Below are 15,907 nucleotides of genomic sequence, written 5' to 3'. Positions count from 1 at the left end.
AAAACAAACAAAATATCAGCCTTTAAACCTTCGGTTCCCCTGTCTCATACAGTCGTGTAATGTTTTAAGATACATCTGTACCAACAAAGCACATCTGGATTTAAGGAACTGCCACACATTTTTTCCTTTGAAGTTCACTAACGCTATGCAGAGATGGTAATTGTGTTCAACTGAAGTGTGATTTAATAGAGTTTCACCCTGTGTAGCCTTTTAAAAACCACTATATGTCTTAGAATAACAAACACCTTCTCTGGTCTCCATATTTTCTATCTGTTTTCTCCTCCTTTAAGACGTCTTTCTTCTTCTTCACTTGTCAAAACACTTTGTGAACATTTCTTTTTAAAGGTGCTTAAATCAGGTAATTCATCTTCTTCTTAGTAATATTCTTAAGTGCGCACTAAAACGCCTATAAGGTGAAAACCGTCCCTGTAGCCGTCTCATAACAGGCCTTTGAAAGAGACTTAACTTCTGAACCCAGGTTTGTCTGTGTCACATAGCTGTGGGAATTCGTTAGAAAACAGCCATAATAACTCACTAACTATGGGTTGAACTTTATTTTTAGCAGAAGTCTGACAGTGTCATAAAGCAGAGGTAAAGATACAATTGGTAAATTGGGAAGGAAGCAAAGAGCTGGGAGATGTATAACAAATGAAGATGAATGTGGAAGGGAGGCATGCTAAAGGACTAAAGGTCATATTTTTCTACTTCAACCTGTCTAGATCGCCATGGTAACTTAAACATACAGCTTTGACCCCAGGGGCAATTAAAATGGACACGCAGTAAAGTCACTTTTAACTGCTTTAACTTGTTGACTTTAAAGTGAAAGTGTTCAGATCACTTTGGACAAAACATGTATTGACCTTGATTTCTTTGGTACGAAGGTGTTCAATCAGAAATCGTAACCCACCTTTGTCTTTCTTAGTGGATGTCTTTAGCTCCTCAATGAGCAGCGTGTGCTTCTCCATCTCCCCCGTATACTGCTCCACCTGGTCACTCAGCATCTTGATTTGATTATCCCTCTCTTGGACGGCCTTCAACATACAGCAGCAATAAAAAAATTAAAACAAAAAAAAAAGGAAGAAAGAATTTCTACTTAAAAGGCATACTGAATCATCGACACTTCCATCATTGAGGAAATGTATGAAATGAAAGCTTAGAGGGGATAGGGGTAAGAGGCACATGATGAAACTTACGGTGCAGAGCTCATATATGACCTTTGCCCAGGACAGCGATAGCGAGGTGAAAAGGAGGACAGGTTGATGAAACACAAAAAGGCAAAGAGAGAAAGCAGAAAGTAGGAAAACTGACAGAAGAGATGAAAGAAGATGAAATGACAATCCATGCCCAGGTCAGGACTTCCCTGCTCCGGTGGACACAAATACACTTGAGTGCACATGATAAACAGAAACTAACCCCTTCCATATTGTAATTAGGATTGTCCGCCCTCCCGTTTAGGTATGTAGCGTATAGACGAATTACATCGTGAGCCCACAGTTATGTTTACGTCCTCTTTGATATGAGTGCCAAAAAAACACATATGATACTGCTTTACAATAAACGATTTGAATCCCTAAGCATCCATATGTCCTTCAGCTATAACTGCGATATATTAACATAACACCACTTACTGGAATACTGCTTTCATTTCTAAATATTTTTACAGCAACATATGGATGGGATCATTTTAATTGTTCTTCTATGTTAAAGAGATCCGAGTTTATAGTGTTTCCAAGGGAAAACTGTTTTTTTCTCCATTTAAAGCCAATTTTGTGAGGCAGAGTTCTATATATGTTCTAAATATGACCATATCTCCTAAGAAGATGACCACATCTCCACAGAAGATGTGTATGCTGCTTTCATGTGTCGTGCATTGAGTTTTTTCTGTTCTACACATGAAACAACAAATCCATCTGAATGATGTCATGGCACTACCTGCTGCAAGGCAAGGATGTTGCTTTTATCCAAGTCCAGCTGCGCCGAACGCAGCTTCTCCCTCAGATCACGGATCATTTGCTGGTACACCAAAATTTCGTCGTCCTTTCCAGAGAGCACTCTCTGAGGGTGAGGAGGAAAAGATCAGGTCAGAGCATTAGAAGGCTTTTGATGCGCCTGTAGAAAAGGTTAACATGACCACACCAAAATCAATGATGAGGCAGTAGGAACTGAAAAAGAGTCTCTTCTGAGCATCCATTTTGGCGCTCCTTTCATCTCTTAAAGGTCAAATATGATTTAATATACACTTCACCATGTTTTTCTAACACTAATATGTGTCCCTTGTCCGTCTATAAACTTCACAGACATCATTTTGGGAGCTCTGAGAGGTATTCAAGGTTTTTGAAAAAGGAGGATTTGTGTGACCTTTAAAACTTTAGAAATTTGGGCATGTCAAAAAATACAGATAGAAAAACAGAAGCTTTCTTTAATAAAAAGAAAATCAGTTCTGATGTCACTCCAGGCCTAAAAACACTTCATTGGCTCACCCCGTACAGTACAGAATCGCTTTCAAAATCCTATTATCACTCAATGGTTCAGCTCCCCAGTAGATTTTTAACCTGTTAACAGAACCCGAAGCCATGACCCGAGGGGCCAGGTTCCTCAGGTCATCAGGTGGAGGTCTTTTAGTTGTAACAGCAATTAAGTCAAAGTTTGGAGAGGGGGGGCCTTTCGTTACTGTGGTTCTTCCCTCTCTCTGGAACAAACTGCCTGTTGTCCTATAAGTCCATTACAACTGTCGCTACTTTTCAAACTTAACTCAAAACAAAGCCTAAGCTCTATTCTCCCCAGCGTACGAGTAGTTACTGTGTGTCTGTATGTGTGGTTTTCATTTGATTGTCTTGGTGCTATATGGTGATGGACTGTTATGTGGTGTGTGATGGGTGCTTGGTTTATTGATTTGAAATGTGCTTCATTTCATTAGAATTGCCAATAATTTGACGGCAGGTAGACAGGGTTGTATTAAAGGAAGAATATGTGATTTTTCACACTTAAATGTGGCAAAAATCAAGTATATTATACTTTAATTATTAATTATACTCTGTCTGTATATAAAAAAGGGCTTTGGACTCAGGCTCCTGCAGTCATAACGTTTACGAGTTCATAAAAAGGTTCCTGGGGGCTGTATACATTCCTACAGTCAGAAAGGATTAATAAAGTATTAGAATTTGCTCTATAGGTTACCCCTCTCTATCTTTATTTCACATCTTTTTAAACTACATCGTACTTAAAGAAAGAAAAGTCAAAAAAGTTTTTTTGGTTTTTTTTACAGTTTGAGTTGTTTGATTCACACCCACCTTCCACTCCTCCACTTTGGAATTTACCGCTGCCATAATTGGATCATCGTCTTCAGCCATGCTGTGAATCTTATCTGTCAACTCTCTCACCTGCAAATTAAACACACACACACAGACATGTAACTCAGGGATATCTACCAAACAAAAATGTAAATAAACAAACACCATAAACACGACAGCTGAAAGGCTCTTTTTTTTTTTTTTTTTTTTTAAAGATACACCCGTAGGTGATGTAGGTGATAACCTTTTTGTTAAGTGATAAACAGTGTCGGGTGACTTATTTTATGGGGAGCACTGGCTCCAAGCCCCACCACTGACTCAAGGTGCAACCACTACTTCATTGAGGAGGGTCATTACTTGTAGCTTTGCATGATCCCTCTCTTTCCTGAGCTGGTCCATGATGGAGTCCGTCTGCTGTATGACAATCTTCATCTTGTTGTATTCGTCCGTCATCTTCTCCATTTCCTTCACAGACTCCTCCAAACTCTTCTGCATCTGCTCGTTCTGTGTTTTCAGGAGCGTGTTTTCATCCTCAGCGCGCTGGTGAGAAACAAAAGCATTGAAAACAGCAGTTAATAATAAAAGCAAATGAACACCATAAAACGTCCTAATTGACATCAACAGGCTCTGGCATTTCTTTTTGGCAGGTACAGGGTTTTTCCTCCGCCAAAGGCCTTGGAGGTACGGCGTTTCTTAAAGACTTCAGCCCTAGTATCACCGCGTGTGCCAGATAACGTTCTGTCACCTCATTCGGACAGAGTTTAGCAGATTGACAGCTTTATAAGTACCTGAATGTCTTCCATGTACTGGTAGAGCTGGCGGTTAGCCAAAATGAGCTTCTTCTGGGTCTCTGCGCTCTCGTCTTTGGATGGAGCCGGCTCCTTCTGCTCCAGCTCTCCACGATAGAAGTCGACATCCTGCTGGAGCTGCTCGTTCTGTCGCGGTGCAGGAAGGACATAATGAGTCTCACAGAGGGAACTTGATACACTGTCCCGTGAGCGTACACTAATCTAGAGACACTACAACAACATATTTCACATCACTACCTCTAACGCTTACCTTTTTCTTAAGCTTTTTTATCTTAGACGATGGAAAAGAAAGAGATGAAAAGAGATGATGACATTTTAGAAGTAGAACTAGAGGCGGCAAAAGTTACTGAGGAGGTAAAGCCAGGTCCAGACTGCAGGAGTTTTGGTCCAAATTCTCTCATGACACATTCAAGTATGTTTGATATTTGGGATTTTAATTTTGAGTGATCAGTAGTCAATGAGAGAGAGAGAGAGAGAGAGAGAGAAAGAGAGAGAGAGAGAGTGGAGAGAGAGAGCGAGAGAGAGGGAGAGAGACAGAGAGAGACGCAGCCCCTAATGATTGTTAGCACTTATGCCAGATGCTAGAATACTATATCTGATAGATGTTGAAACTGAAAGCTAAAATGCTCGGGTCAGTATTTACTGCAGGAGGGACAAGCCCTGTTGACCAGCTGTACCTGAATGTTTTTCCTTCCACACTCATTTGTTTTCATTTCTTGCCACAAAGAATTAATACAGCACCAAATCAGTCCCCCTTTTTTGCTCCCTTTGCCAAACTCAATAATCTTTAAACTACCCCTGTGTCATTATTTTCAGATTTTGTAGGGGGTGCATGTTTATGATTAGAGGGAAGAACCTCTGGGAAATGTATCCTTATGTGCATGAAGCAACCAAATTTCAAAAGCTGTTAGGATTTTCAAACTCCTATAGTCTGAGTCTGAGCCACGCCCCTGGAATAGATGGTGTAATGAATAAAGATGAAGTGAGGAATAAAAAAAGATTTTTATGATCTGTAAGATGTAGTGCCAGCTGCCACGTACCTCTCTTTTGAGCTTCTTGACCTCCTCCTCCGCCGCCTCTGCTTGTGCAACCAACTATAGGAAAGAGAGAGTACAAAACGCACGAAACAAAGTCTAAATTTAACAAATGTTACATGTGCATTTTGCAATAGACTTGCTCTAGTGTACTGGAAGCCCAAGGATTCAAATATGTCTCAATCCTAATTCTTTGGTCCTATGCTACTGTATGCAGGGGAATTCAAGGTAACATGCTCATACCTCCATGTTGGTTTTCTTGTCTTTGCCCATTTCTGTCTTGCATTGGGTCAACTCCTTCTCCCTCTGCTCCAGCTGATTCTCGAGCTGACGGATCTCATCCCTGAGAAAGCGGGTGTCTGGCCCTGAGCCGGTTGGCTTAGTCTTCAGACCGGAAACAAGACACAAAAAAACACCCAAACAACCCCCACCAGGAAACCTCTTAGTCCTCCATCATCTCCATCTGTTCACAGACTATTAATGCACACACTGTCACACAGGTAACTAAAAAAGGACTTTCTTTAACAAACGATCATAGTGTCATTTCAGGTAACATGCCAACTTTCTTTGAAATTGAGATGTAATAAAGAAGGTTAGAAAAGTAATAGCTGAGTGAGCATACAAGGTATTAACTGTAATCTTCTTAGGTGTTGTCATCCAGTGGTCGATACAACCAATCCGTGTGTAGCTGGGGTTACCCCCTATGATTGGCTTAAAGATTTGGACGGAAGTTGTTGTTGCTTTTGTTTACGGAAGTGACTCAGAGCAGTGATTTCAAATCAGATTATACATTCATTGTTTTGTTTCCTCATTTAACACGGTACTGACTGTAGTCTCAGGGATAAAGATGATCCAACTAATAACACTAAAGTAAGTTTGCAGAAAAGCAAGACAGATAAGACGAAAAGCATTACCTTATACTCTTGTTCCAGCCTAGACACCTTGGCGATGAGTTCCTTTTCTACATTACAGAAGTCATAATCAACAATTCAAATTACATTTTTGTTTGTAAGCAAAACTTAAATATTTGTTACATTTTACTACTAAGATTTAAATGTGTGCTAACCTGTTTTGACTTGCTTTAAACCCATGTTATGAATGAAGTCATGGGTGCGAGAAAGTTCCTGATCTTTCCTCTAACAGGAAGACAGAGAGAAGACAAGCATGTCAAAAATTACAACATGGGTGTTTTGGAGAGAACTGAATAGCAAGAAGAAGATTGTGCACCTTCAACAGGGCCTGAAACACTTTGAGGACTTGAGTGATGTCCTCTGGAGCTTTGCCCTTCACCTCCCATTCTTCAGCCTACATGGACAACATAGTTTCATTAGAAAAATGGTGAAATGCAAGAGTCTGAATAACTTGAAGTTTCCGGTAAATAGACAGCACTTATGTAAAATAATGTAATACTGGCGACAAAAAAAGATGGTCTGTCAACGCAAAACAGTTAAACAACTAATACGCTGAACAATCATCTCAGATCAGCATAATGGCAAGAAACAAACAAATATATAGCACCTTTAAATCAGGTGTGTAAGTGCTATTGACTCCACTAAATTTCAACAATAAGGTAAGATCAAAATGTAATAACAAAAAGATCAAGAAAGAATAAATGCAATTAAACTGAATTAAAAGAAACAACTGGGAGATCTTGAAATCCAGTTGAAGTAATAAAGCAATACAATCAAAAAACATCAGTAAGACCTTCCTGGGGGTCTGAGAGGAGCCCAGAATATGGAGATTTTTAAACGCAGTCTTAAAACTAATTTATTCAGTCTGGCTTTTATATAGTGTTTCATATCAATTCAAATCATAACATTACTGTATTGTCTTTTTTATCCTACGACAATTTTAAATATTTTCCTCTTATGTATTTATTTTAATATATTGTTGCTTTTATGTGTCGTATTTTATTTTTATACATATTTTTTAAATTCTTATTGGTGTGCATTAGTCTCTCAATGATTTTATAAACTACTTTTTGTCAATAACTTTTCTGCACTCTTGTAAAGCACTTTGAACTGCAATTTAATTTGTCTGAAAGGTGCTTTATATAAATAAAGTTTGATTGATTGATTGATTGATTGTAAGATGAGCAGTCTTTGCTAAACTCACAGCAACAATGCAATCAACTAGTCATCTTAAACCAGGGAGGCGTGAGTGGTTGAGATTCATTTTAGGTGTAAATAAGTGATGACAGGTATATGGAGGTGTTGACATTTACCGAAATTAACATGTTGAAGATCTCGCCCGATTGCTCTTCTTCGTTGAGGTCCTCCAGATTCCCCGGGTCGAGTCCCATCACTTTATACCACTCAAGAGCAGCTGGCATGTTGAACAGAGATTTAACCGAGAGCAGAAAGAGCCTCAGATTTCCTACATACTCAGCTGTCTGATTTCTGCGTGCTGTGCTGTTCAATATTTATATTTTTAACGCACCAGGTGTCTTGTTGTTTGCTTAAACGTCAAACAATTGAACCAATATATATGCTTCCCCTTTACTGAAATTAGTATAACATGACAGATGCGGAATAAAGGCTGATTTCAAGTCAAAATGACAGTAAATACACATCTTAATTTTGCCATGTTATGATGCTTTGGCTGCTAGGTTGCCACTGACAACGAACTAGTTAGCTAACAAAGCTAGCCGACAAGAAATAAAACGAGTAAAACGAGACAAATGGACCCGGAGAGGAAACTTTACCAGGCGGGAAGACACTTGACGGATAAAACGCTGTCACTACTGTACCAGTTAAACGACTTTGTTATTGGCAGAGAACACGTAAGTTTTGTCAAAAAACATCATCTCAGTTTAACTTGCGCGCTGACCTCTGCACCGGAAGTGATAGTGAAGACGCGTTCATGTTAGCCTCCTGAAACGAATGGAAGCTAACACTGTTTAGTTTGTAAACACTCATTTTTTTTTGTATCACCTCAGCTGTCACCGTCCGCCCTTGTCATAGACACGATAGGTAAGACATTCAAGGAAGGCGTTAAAATACACTTGCGCACACCTTATATAGTTTAAAAGACTTGAATCAGCCTAGTTAGCATTAGCTGCTGAGCTAGCCTTAACGTTATGTTGCAGTAGCCGGTTAGAAATGCTGCGTTAAGAGTTTGTTCTGCCTTAAAAGTAATTATAAGAATCGACTCGACCGGGATGCTGAACTTGGGGTGATGTGAGCACATTTGTTTGTTGTAAAAGACGCGCTGCTGTGTTTTTGTATTGTTTGAAGGCCCCTCAATATAGAGATGAAAAGAAGCTGCTGATTAATGTGCAGAAATGAGAAATAACACTGGAATAACACACACAGTCAAACATAAGATGAAGGAAAGGTGGTACTATCCTATGCATTGTAATATGAGTGGATGGTTGCATTAAAAGTGTATTTCAAATCAGGATATGGATTAATATGACAAACATCTGTTTATTTCTCTTTTTTCCTGTGCAGTGATCAATGACGGCTTTGGTCAGCCATGGCTGTCGTGTCATGGAAGGAGATTTTACTTTTGACTGGACTGGTGGTGGGATGTTACTGGAACAGTCTGTCGTGCGGATTTGCGTTTGATGATGTCTCAGCTATTCTTGACAACAAGGATCTACGGCCCTTAACTCCTCTCCGCAATCTGTTCCTCAATGATTTCTGGGGAACACCCATGGCTGAGGTACATTAAAAAACATCCCCTTTTCCTGAAAATTAACATAAATATTCAAATCTTTTGTACCATCTTATATTGTCTTCACTTAGGTCAGTAAAACATGTTATAGTTTAGTAGTGGCCACTTAAATAATTCATTTGGAACCCCTAAAATTACCTTTGACTTTAAGGTTACTTTTCAGGTCACTCCTAAACTTTGCTAATCATTTCTCAGACCTTAACTTTGTTAAATTATTATTATTATTTTTTTTTTTATATACTTTCTCCTATGTGAGAAATTCTGTTTATTTGATGGATTGCCCCTTGAGATGAACCATCTCGTTTTCGAGGGGGTCCAACACAAAAACAAAAACACAACATTACAGTGTGATACAGACAGTCAAGCACAAAATACACACATAAAGGCTCTCAAACACCCATCCACCCACGTATCCCTCCCGCAAAGCCACAGCACCCACACAATTAACATCTGGCAATAACTCAACTAACCCACATCTCTAAAACTAATGTAACACCATGCTGTCTAACACTATACTTTTTATTCTGTATGTCCAACTACAGGAGCGGAGCCATAAATCTTACCGACCCTTGACAGTGCTCACCTTCAGACTGAACTACCTCTTCAGTGAGCTGAATGCAGCTTCTTACCATCTGCTCAACGTCGTTTTACATGCAGTTGTATGCGTGCTTTTCCTGCGAGTGTGCCGACTGTTCCTGGACAGGACTTCTGGCTTGGTGGCAGCGTTGCTGTTTGCGGTCCATCCCATCCACACTGAAGCTGTGAGTGAACATTTGCTTGGTTCAAAGTTCATCTAATGTGTCTAATGGCAGAGAAAGATATTCACATGTGGTGAGGTTTCACAATATTTCGCTTCTCAACACTCCACAGAGCCCTCTAGAGCCGTTTTCACAAATGAAATTCTGCACATTTTCAGCAAATTTCAGGAGGACTGTCCCTAAAATCTGATTTGCTTGAGGCTAGGACATAAATTAATTTGTTATATTTATTTGTGGGATGAATAAAGGAGTATCTTACTATCTCTTACTCGCTGTACTTTTTGGTTTAACAACTCATGCAGCATGTTTTCTATGAAGCAACGCTTATCAAGTTGAAGTGCCTGTTTCATTGGATATTTACGAGTTCTTCATTTCAACGGAATACCCACAAATTTGTCTCAAGGAAAATAGAGGCCCCTTTCTCTTTGATGGTAATTGCTCAGGTGATGCTCCACCGCACTATAATCTTCAAATCAGATGTCTTTTTGAGAAGAGTTCATAACACAGAATATCCTTTCTTTATCTGGATTGTTAAAACTCTCAGAAACGGAAATGGGTCAAGTAGTCACACAGCACCAATTATTAACACCGCAAGTCATCCCAGGGTTTCCCTAACTAGGCATGAGTGTTATCACATAAAAAGGGGTGTGGTGAGGATATGACCCATCACAAACATAGACAAGTCTGCAGTCAAAGATAATGAACAAAGATCAAACTATAATAGGAGACAAATGTAACATTAAGTAAGTTAGCCACTTAATCCAGCCTAAAAACACAGCTGCTAAATAAAAAAGACAGTTTCAATGTGTTAGGAAATGCTTATTATATCACTGCCTCACCATTAGAGCATGAACAGATATGACTATGATTACATTTATTTAGTCTATTAACTGTAGATGCAAATAAAAAACAGACTTTAAACACATTGTTCAAAGTATTATTAAAGCTCATTTTCATACCTTACATGTACTATAATTATATTTGCTCAATCAGTCTCTGTTGTAGGATAAAACAGTCAAATGCACAAAGAATGTCAGTCATATAAAAATCATCTAGAGAAGGAAAAAGTGTTTTGCTTTTCTCTTCACTCTCTCGCCCTCCTCAACTCTTTCTGTACGTTGATTCACAGAGCTCGGGGATCAAGAGAATTGATTGTGAGCTGTACTTTTATAACCCCTGAAGTCCTATCTTGAACACAACTTGCTTCAATACAGTTCAGGCGTGCAGCATAATTAAGTTGCCATAGTGATTTACACAGGTCAGACATGAACTGTCATCATAGTACTGAAACCCCAGGGTTCACCCTGAAGTTACCTCATCAACCACAAAAAATGCATTGTCCCACAGACAACAGGCAACCTACCGCAGGCGTCAATCTTGAAATGTACAAGCAAAGAACACTGACTGTGTCATTAATGTCAACGATTCACAAATACACAGCACGACATAGAAGAGTCCTTACATTGCGTGAGAACTAAAACCTGGTTTATACTTCTGTGTGGAATATATGCAGTGGCTACACCATAGTGGGCTACGCTGTTGTGAGCACTAATAGGTGTGCGTTAGTGTCTGCATAGCTCGGCAATACTCCACCTACAAATGCTAGTCCGCAGTTCATTGTCTGAGCTTGTTATATTGGCATTTTTCAGTTCTGCTACATTACAGGAAACCATGGCAACTAAACCTGAGCATTTTAAATTGGAGTTGGAAATGATAAATATTGAGCAGCAGTTGATTATATTGGCTTGTAGTGATCTTCCTTTTGCAAAACTTTTAAATGCAGGAAATACAATGCTATCCAGCGGTCCAATCACAAATATGGTTGTGTTGATTCAACGCTTATGAGGAGTTGCACGTCAGGCTACGTAGGCTTCTCTTTAGGTACAGGGCTAAGTAAACCAATGATGTATGCTACAGAGAAGATTAGATGCAGAAATATAAATCAGGCTTCAGCCAAAGGGTGCTCCTATTGAAAGGAAAAGCAAACACTTTTTAGGTCCATGGTTCATTCATGTAAAGCTAGTTGGAAGAATATGCTCCAGTGTATGTGTTTATGTACGTCCTGTACATGCCCTCACTGAACAGTGAGTGAGGGATTAGGAAATCACTCATCTGCTGTTTACAATACTGCAATAACATCGCTGCCTCAGTATTGTTCCAACATGCCCACCAGCTCTGTGTGCAGGGTGGGGTCAGATATTGCGTCTTGTTTTGCTGAACAGGTGGCTGTATTTACGCTCTTACCTGTCTCCATGCACGGTTTCTCACAGGGTTAATACAAAAGCTCTCCGACCCATCGTCTGGGAAAGAAGCCAAGTCACAATTGCTCAACTTTTTAATTTTAAAGTGATTTGGAAGTGATAAACTGTCAGATCTTATACCTAATGCGAGGTATTTCCTTCTTATTGTGGACTTTGTTTACTTGCATTCTTTTGACTCTTAGATGGGATTAAGGCCACCATCACTTAAACCCCTACTGTTAATACTCTTAAACCCCTTCTGTTTATAGTCCTCATGAGCAAAGGAATGGCTGTCCTCTTCTTCTGAATTTGGACCTTTTGTTTGGGCTTCAAAAATATTTTGAATGTCACCACTCCCTCCTGCTCACCTGTGTTCCTTCTGCGTTCACACATCGGCTCACCCCCAATTCTTGCAGAAATCTTACTATGGGGCTAGCAGGAAAAAATCTGGGTAAAGTCAGGTTGGAATTTCTGGAAATTTTCTTTTCATACGCCTCGTGAGGAAGGAATCACAGTCCTCTTTTTCTGAATGTTGGACGCTTGCAGAAATGAATCCCGACAGGATTGATGCTGGTTCTGTACAATTCACTGCTACTTACTAAAGAAATCAATAATTTTGGGCACAATATTAGTTTGGAAATGATCGGACTGATTTAAAATAGTCCTTTTAAGAAAACTTCTAATGCTTTAAAAACTGTCACTATGAGAATAGTGTTGAGTATTAATAGTAATAATATTAGCCTACTCAGCTGTTACAAACATTTCCATTGATGGTGAAGTAAGTCAACAGGATAGCATGATGACCTTACTTCCTCCTAACTGTCAAATCCTTTAGACTTTTTCTTCTTGATTTATGAGTCTTTAAACACAGCATCAGTCCATACTGTGTTCCTTGTGTCTCTTCTTCAATTAAGTCCGTTCACTGTCATCCAGCCCCCTTCTATAAGTTAACTCCTCAGTTGTGCAGGGATGTTTTCTTCTTCCTTTTTTATTTTCCTTAATTGTTTTAGGCTAAGTAAAATAGCCGGCATCATATGTCAGGCTACTCTCTGCGGATTGATATGATAAAATTGATAAAATCGGTGTCTGTGATCACAACTGAGGCTGTTTTCACACATGCACTCCTAAAAATCTCTAGCAAATTTCAGGACAGCCCGCCCCTGAAATCCTCTTGAGTTGCTTATTCACATATGAGCTTCACAACAGGAAGTTTTCCCTGTCGGCTCAAGAGTCAACACATGATGTAAAAAATATAAAACATTGCAGAAATTGAAGATGGCGAGCGACGTGTCAAAGCCTGATACTATGACAGTCTTTATATCATTGCTACATGCTCACTGGTCACATGAAATACGTGTCGTCACCCCTGCCCTCTGAGCTGCATTCCTTTCTTGCTTCGGCTCACCCCCGAGTTCAAGTGGACATTTTTACTAGGGGGCTGTCAGGAAAAATTCCGTGGGAAATTCAAGGAAACATTTGGCCTCACCCTGAAAATTTTCAGAAACTTCCCAGAGTTTTGTGCATGTGTGAAAATGCCACGGGACTGTAGCAATGGTCTGTAATAAATAGCAGCTGTCTTAATTGCATAAATAAAAGACTGCAAAATGTTGTAATCAGTTAATCAGAATTAAGCGTTTGTATTTTGGGGTCTGATTAAATGTTTATTATGTTGCTACAACCACTTATCATGAAAGTTATCGGGACCACAATGTTTACTGAACTTGAACAGAAACCCAAAACCTTCAGCTTATCATTTGAACTTGATCTGGTTCTCTTCTGCAAGGCTTGTCTGAAAAGACACCCCCAATTAGGACATGTAATTCACCCTATTCGGAATAGCTGAACTGATGACCAGACAGGCTCTGACCAGTGTAGAAAAACAAAGAAAACATTCTGCTTCTTGGGGTGGACTGCTACTGTTACACAGCATGCCCCACTGCGCCAGTCTTCCTCGTGGTGTCCTCTCTTCTATGCAGAGTCTCTCAGACTTCTTGAATGGAAACAATTTGCCTCACAAATGAGCCCTTAGAGTTAGTCCAGCGAATGCCCTTCATGTTATCGTCATCTGGAATCTCTCGCTGAACGGATCATTTGTTTTGAGTCATGCTCCAAGCACTGAAGGTCCCTTCATGATAAGTACGTACAAAGAGTCCTTGTGTGTTCCTGCGGTTTTTTTTTTTTTTAAGTTGTCTGTCTTTGAATAGAGGCTTTAATTTTAATGTCTTCAAGTATTTTCAAATACAAATTATCGAGTGTCAGCAGGGCTGTACAAGGGCACGGGAGGGAGGGAGTGGGGGCTGAGTAACTCACTAACAAGCTGCAACAAAATGCTGCATAGAGACAGACGCATAAAGAAAATGGGGTTCATAGTCTGAGTAATTCAACAAAAATTAGCTCAGCTTATTGGATTCCTCTGCTTTGACACTACACTGACTCTGTGTTTTTTTTCTTCATGACATGTGTCTGTTAGCCCATGTACTGCTTGTACTTCAGATTTTAACCTTATATTATATGTAAATGCACCCCTCCCTGACTGTTTGAATGTTATGTACCAAATCACTTTATCAACTTATGGCCAGTGTGACAGGTGATAGTATCAACTTCAACTTTATTTGTCCCTGAAGGGCGATTGGTTTTGCGGCAAGACAGTAAAAGGACAGCAGGTCAAGACAGTAAAAAGACAAATGACAAAAGTACATCGCTGACATGGTCAAAATGCAAAATGCAAGAGGCACTGAATACAGCATCCCCGAGAAACAACCAAGATCATTGACTGAGGCTCACAGCAGCTTTCATCAAAATATAGTAGAAAGTAGTTCTGTTCCTATCAGACAAAGTAGCTCTTTACCAGAATCAAAAGCAGTCCCTGAAATCAAATTAACAGTGAATGTAACACATGCGTATGTGCTGGGTTTTTTTTTTAGCATCCTTTAAGCAAATCAAATTAAATAACTTTATCTGTATGGGAGTAACTCAATGTGCTTTACATTAAAGTGGAGAAAACTGAGGAAATCTCAAAGCAGGCAAATTAAACAAGTACAAATTCTATGTGATAAAACAAAGCAATACATGAATAACAAACAAAACAATCACCAGTAGAATAAGTGAAAGTCGTTTAAACAAAGAAAGCATGAGAACTAGTTTTTGAATCACAGGGGGCGGAAGGTAGTTCAGTCTGTTGGGACTTGGGTTGGGAACCGGAGGGTCGCCGGTTCATTGACGGTCTAGTTGGTCTGGTGGCTGGAGAGGTGCCAGGTCACTTCCCGAGTACTCCAATGTGCCCTTGAGCAAGGCACCAAACCCCCAACAGCTCTGGTGCTATCCTTTTGTAGCAGTGTGTAGCAGCCCCACTCTGACTTCTCTCCACTAATGCATGTCCACAGGTCATATTTGTGCATGTTTGTGATTTGGGCCTATGTGTGTGAGAAGCATGTCTCAAAAATAAGAGAATTTCCCCTCAGGGATTAATACAATATTTAAAATAACAAAATTGAAAATCCACCATGACACCATATTGAATTGACTCCCAGGTAAATGATACAATATTTAGTGAGTCTGCCATGATGTGTTTTCAGTTTTCATTCACACGATTTATATAAGATGTTATCACAGGCCAGTGTCATACGATTGGTTACATTAATGTCACAAATTTTGAAAAAATTGTAGCGTTTTTAACAAAAAATGGTCACAAGGGACTCGCTTGCTTATTGCAATATGTAGGGGGTTTTGTAGTTTGGATGCATGGTAACAGAAAGACTGAAGTTTTCAGATTGTGTTAATTTGTTGGTCCTGAATCAGAGGTTTTCCACCTCATCAAGTGAACTTATGACTCTATGTGTCTGCCTGATCTTGTGAATGTTGTTAGTTATTGAGAGATTTAAAGGCAGCACTATTCAAAGGACAATGATACGTACTAGTTGCCAGTGAAATGTGAGTCCAGTGAATCAACTCCTTTTCTTCTAATTGATAACTCAGCCAGAGAACAGTGTCTTAAACTGTTAGAAAACAATTTCTTTGAAGTTGTCATGCTTACTTTGTCCTTATCAACACAGTAGAGTCTCCAGATTTGTTTTTGCACTCTTCCTTGTAGATTGGGAC

General features: G+C 39.5%; 2 protein-coding genes across 6 annotated transcripts in view; one reads left to right on the top strand and one right to left on the bottom strand.

Annotated features, from left to right (window-relative positions):
* Positions 1-7,850, bottom strand: part of cep290 (centrosomal protein 290) — a 43,124-nt gene extending 35,274 nt beyond the window's left edge. Inside the window, exons 1-13 of one of the 3 annotated variants that reach the window (XM_061035985.1) lie at positions 7,358-7,850; positions 6,361-6,438; positions 6,200-6,269; positions 6,048-6,094; positions 5,377-5,517; positions 5,140-5,193; positions 4,350-4,370; positions 4,079-4,225; positions 3,648-3,830; positions 3,291-3,380; positions 1,933-2,055; positions 1,194-1,214; positions 908-1,031 (exon numbers count right to left, since the gene is read on the bottom strand). In XM_061035985.1, coding sequence (XP_060891968.1) covers positions 908-1,031; positions 1,194-1,214; positions 1,933-2,055; positions 3,291-3,380; positions 3,648-3,830; positions 4,079-4,225; positions 4,350-4,370; positions 5,140-5,193; positions 5,377-5,517; positions 6,048-6,094; positions 6,200-6,269; positions 6,361-6,438; positions 7,358-7,465 — 1,207 coding nt within the window. In that variant the 5' untranslated portion in view covers positions 7,466-7,850. The remainder of the gene's footprint in view (positions 1-907; positions 1,032-1,193; positions 1,215-1,932; positions 2,056-3,290; positions 3,381-3,647; positions 3,831-4,078; positions 4,226-4,349; positions 4,371-5,139; positions 5,194-5,376; positions 5,518-6,047; positions 6,095-6,199; positions 6,270-6,360; positions 6,439-7,357) is intronic. The other 2 variants (XM_061035986.1, XM_061035987.1) reach the window with 2 other exon arrangements.
* A 120-nt stretch (positions 7,851-7,970) lies between these two features.
* The window catches only part of tmtc3 (transmembrane O-mannosyltransferase targeting cadherins 3), a 31,998-nt gene continuing 24,061 nt past the window's right edge, over positions 7,971-15,907 (top strand). For all 3 annotated transcript variants that reach the window (XR_009672947.1, XM_061035989.1, XM_061035988.1), the window contains exons 1-3: positions 7,971-8,105; positions 8,586-8,799; positions 9,354-9,572. Coding sequence is in view for 2 of the 3 variants with exons in the window: in XM_061035989.1 (XP_060891972.1) it covers positions 8,611-8,799; positions 9,354-9,572 (408 nt within the window). In the remaining variant the exon portion in view is untranslated. The remainder of the gene's footprint in view (positions 8,106-8,585; positions 8,800-9,353; positions 9,573-15,907) is intronic.

This window comes from Labrus mixtus, chromosome 4 (assembly GCF_963584025.1).
Source record: "Labrus mixtus chromosome 4, fLabMix1.1, whole genome shotgun sequence".
NCBI classification, from domain to species: Eukaryota; Metazoa; Chordata; class Actinopteri; order Labriformes; family Labridae; genus Labrus; species Labrus mixtus.
Note: the sequence above shows the minus strand (reverse complement) of the source record. Positions and strands in the feature narration are given on the sequence as shown.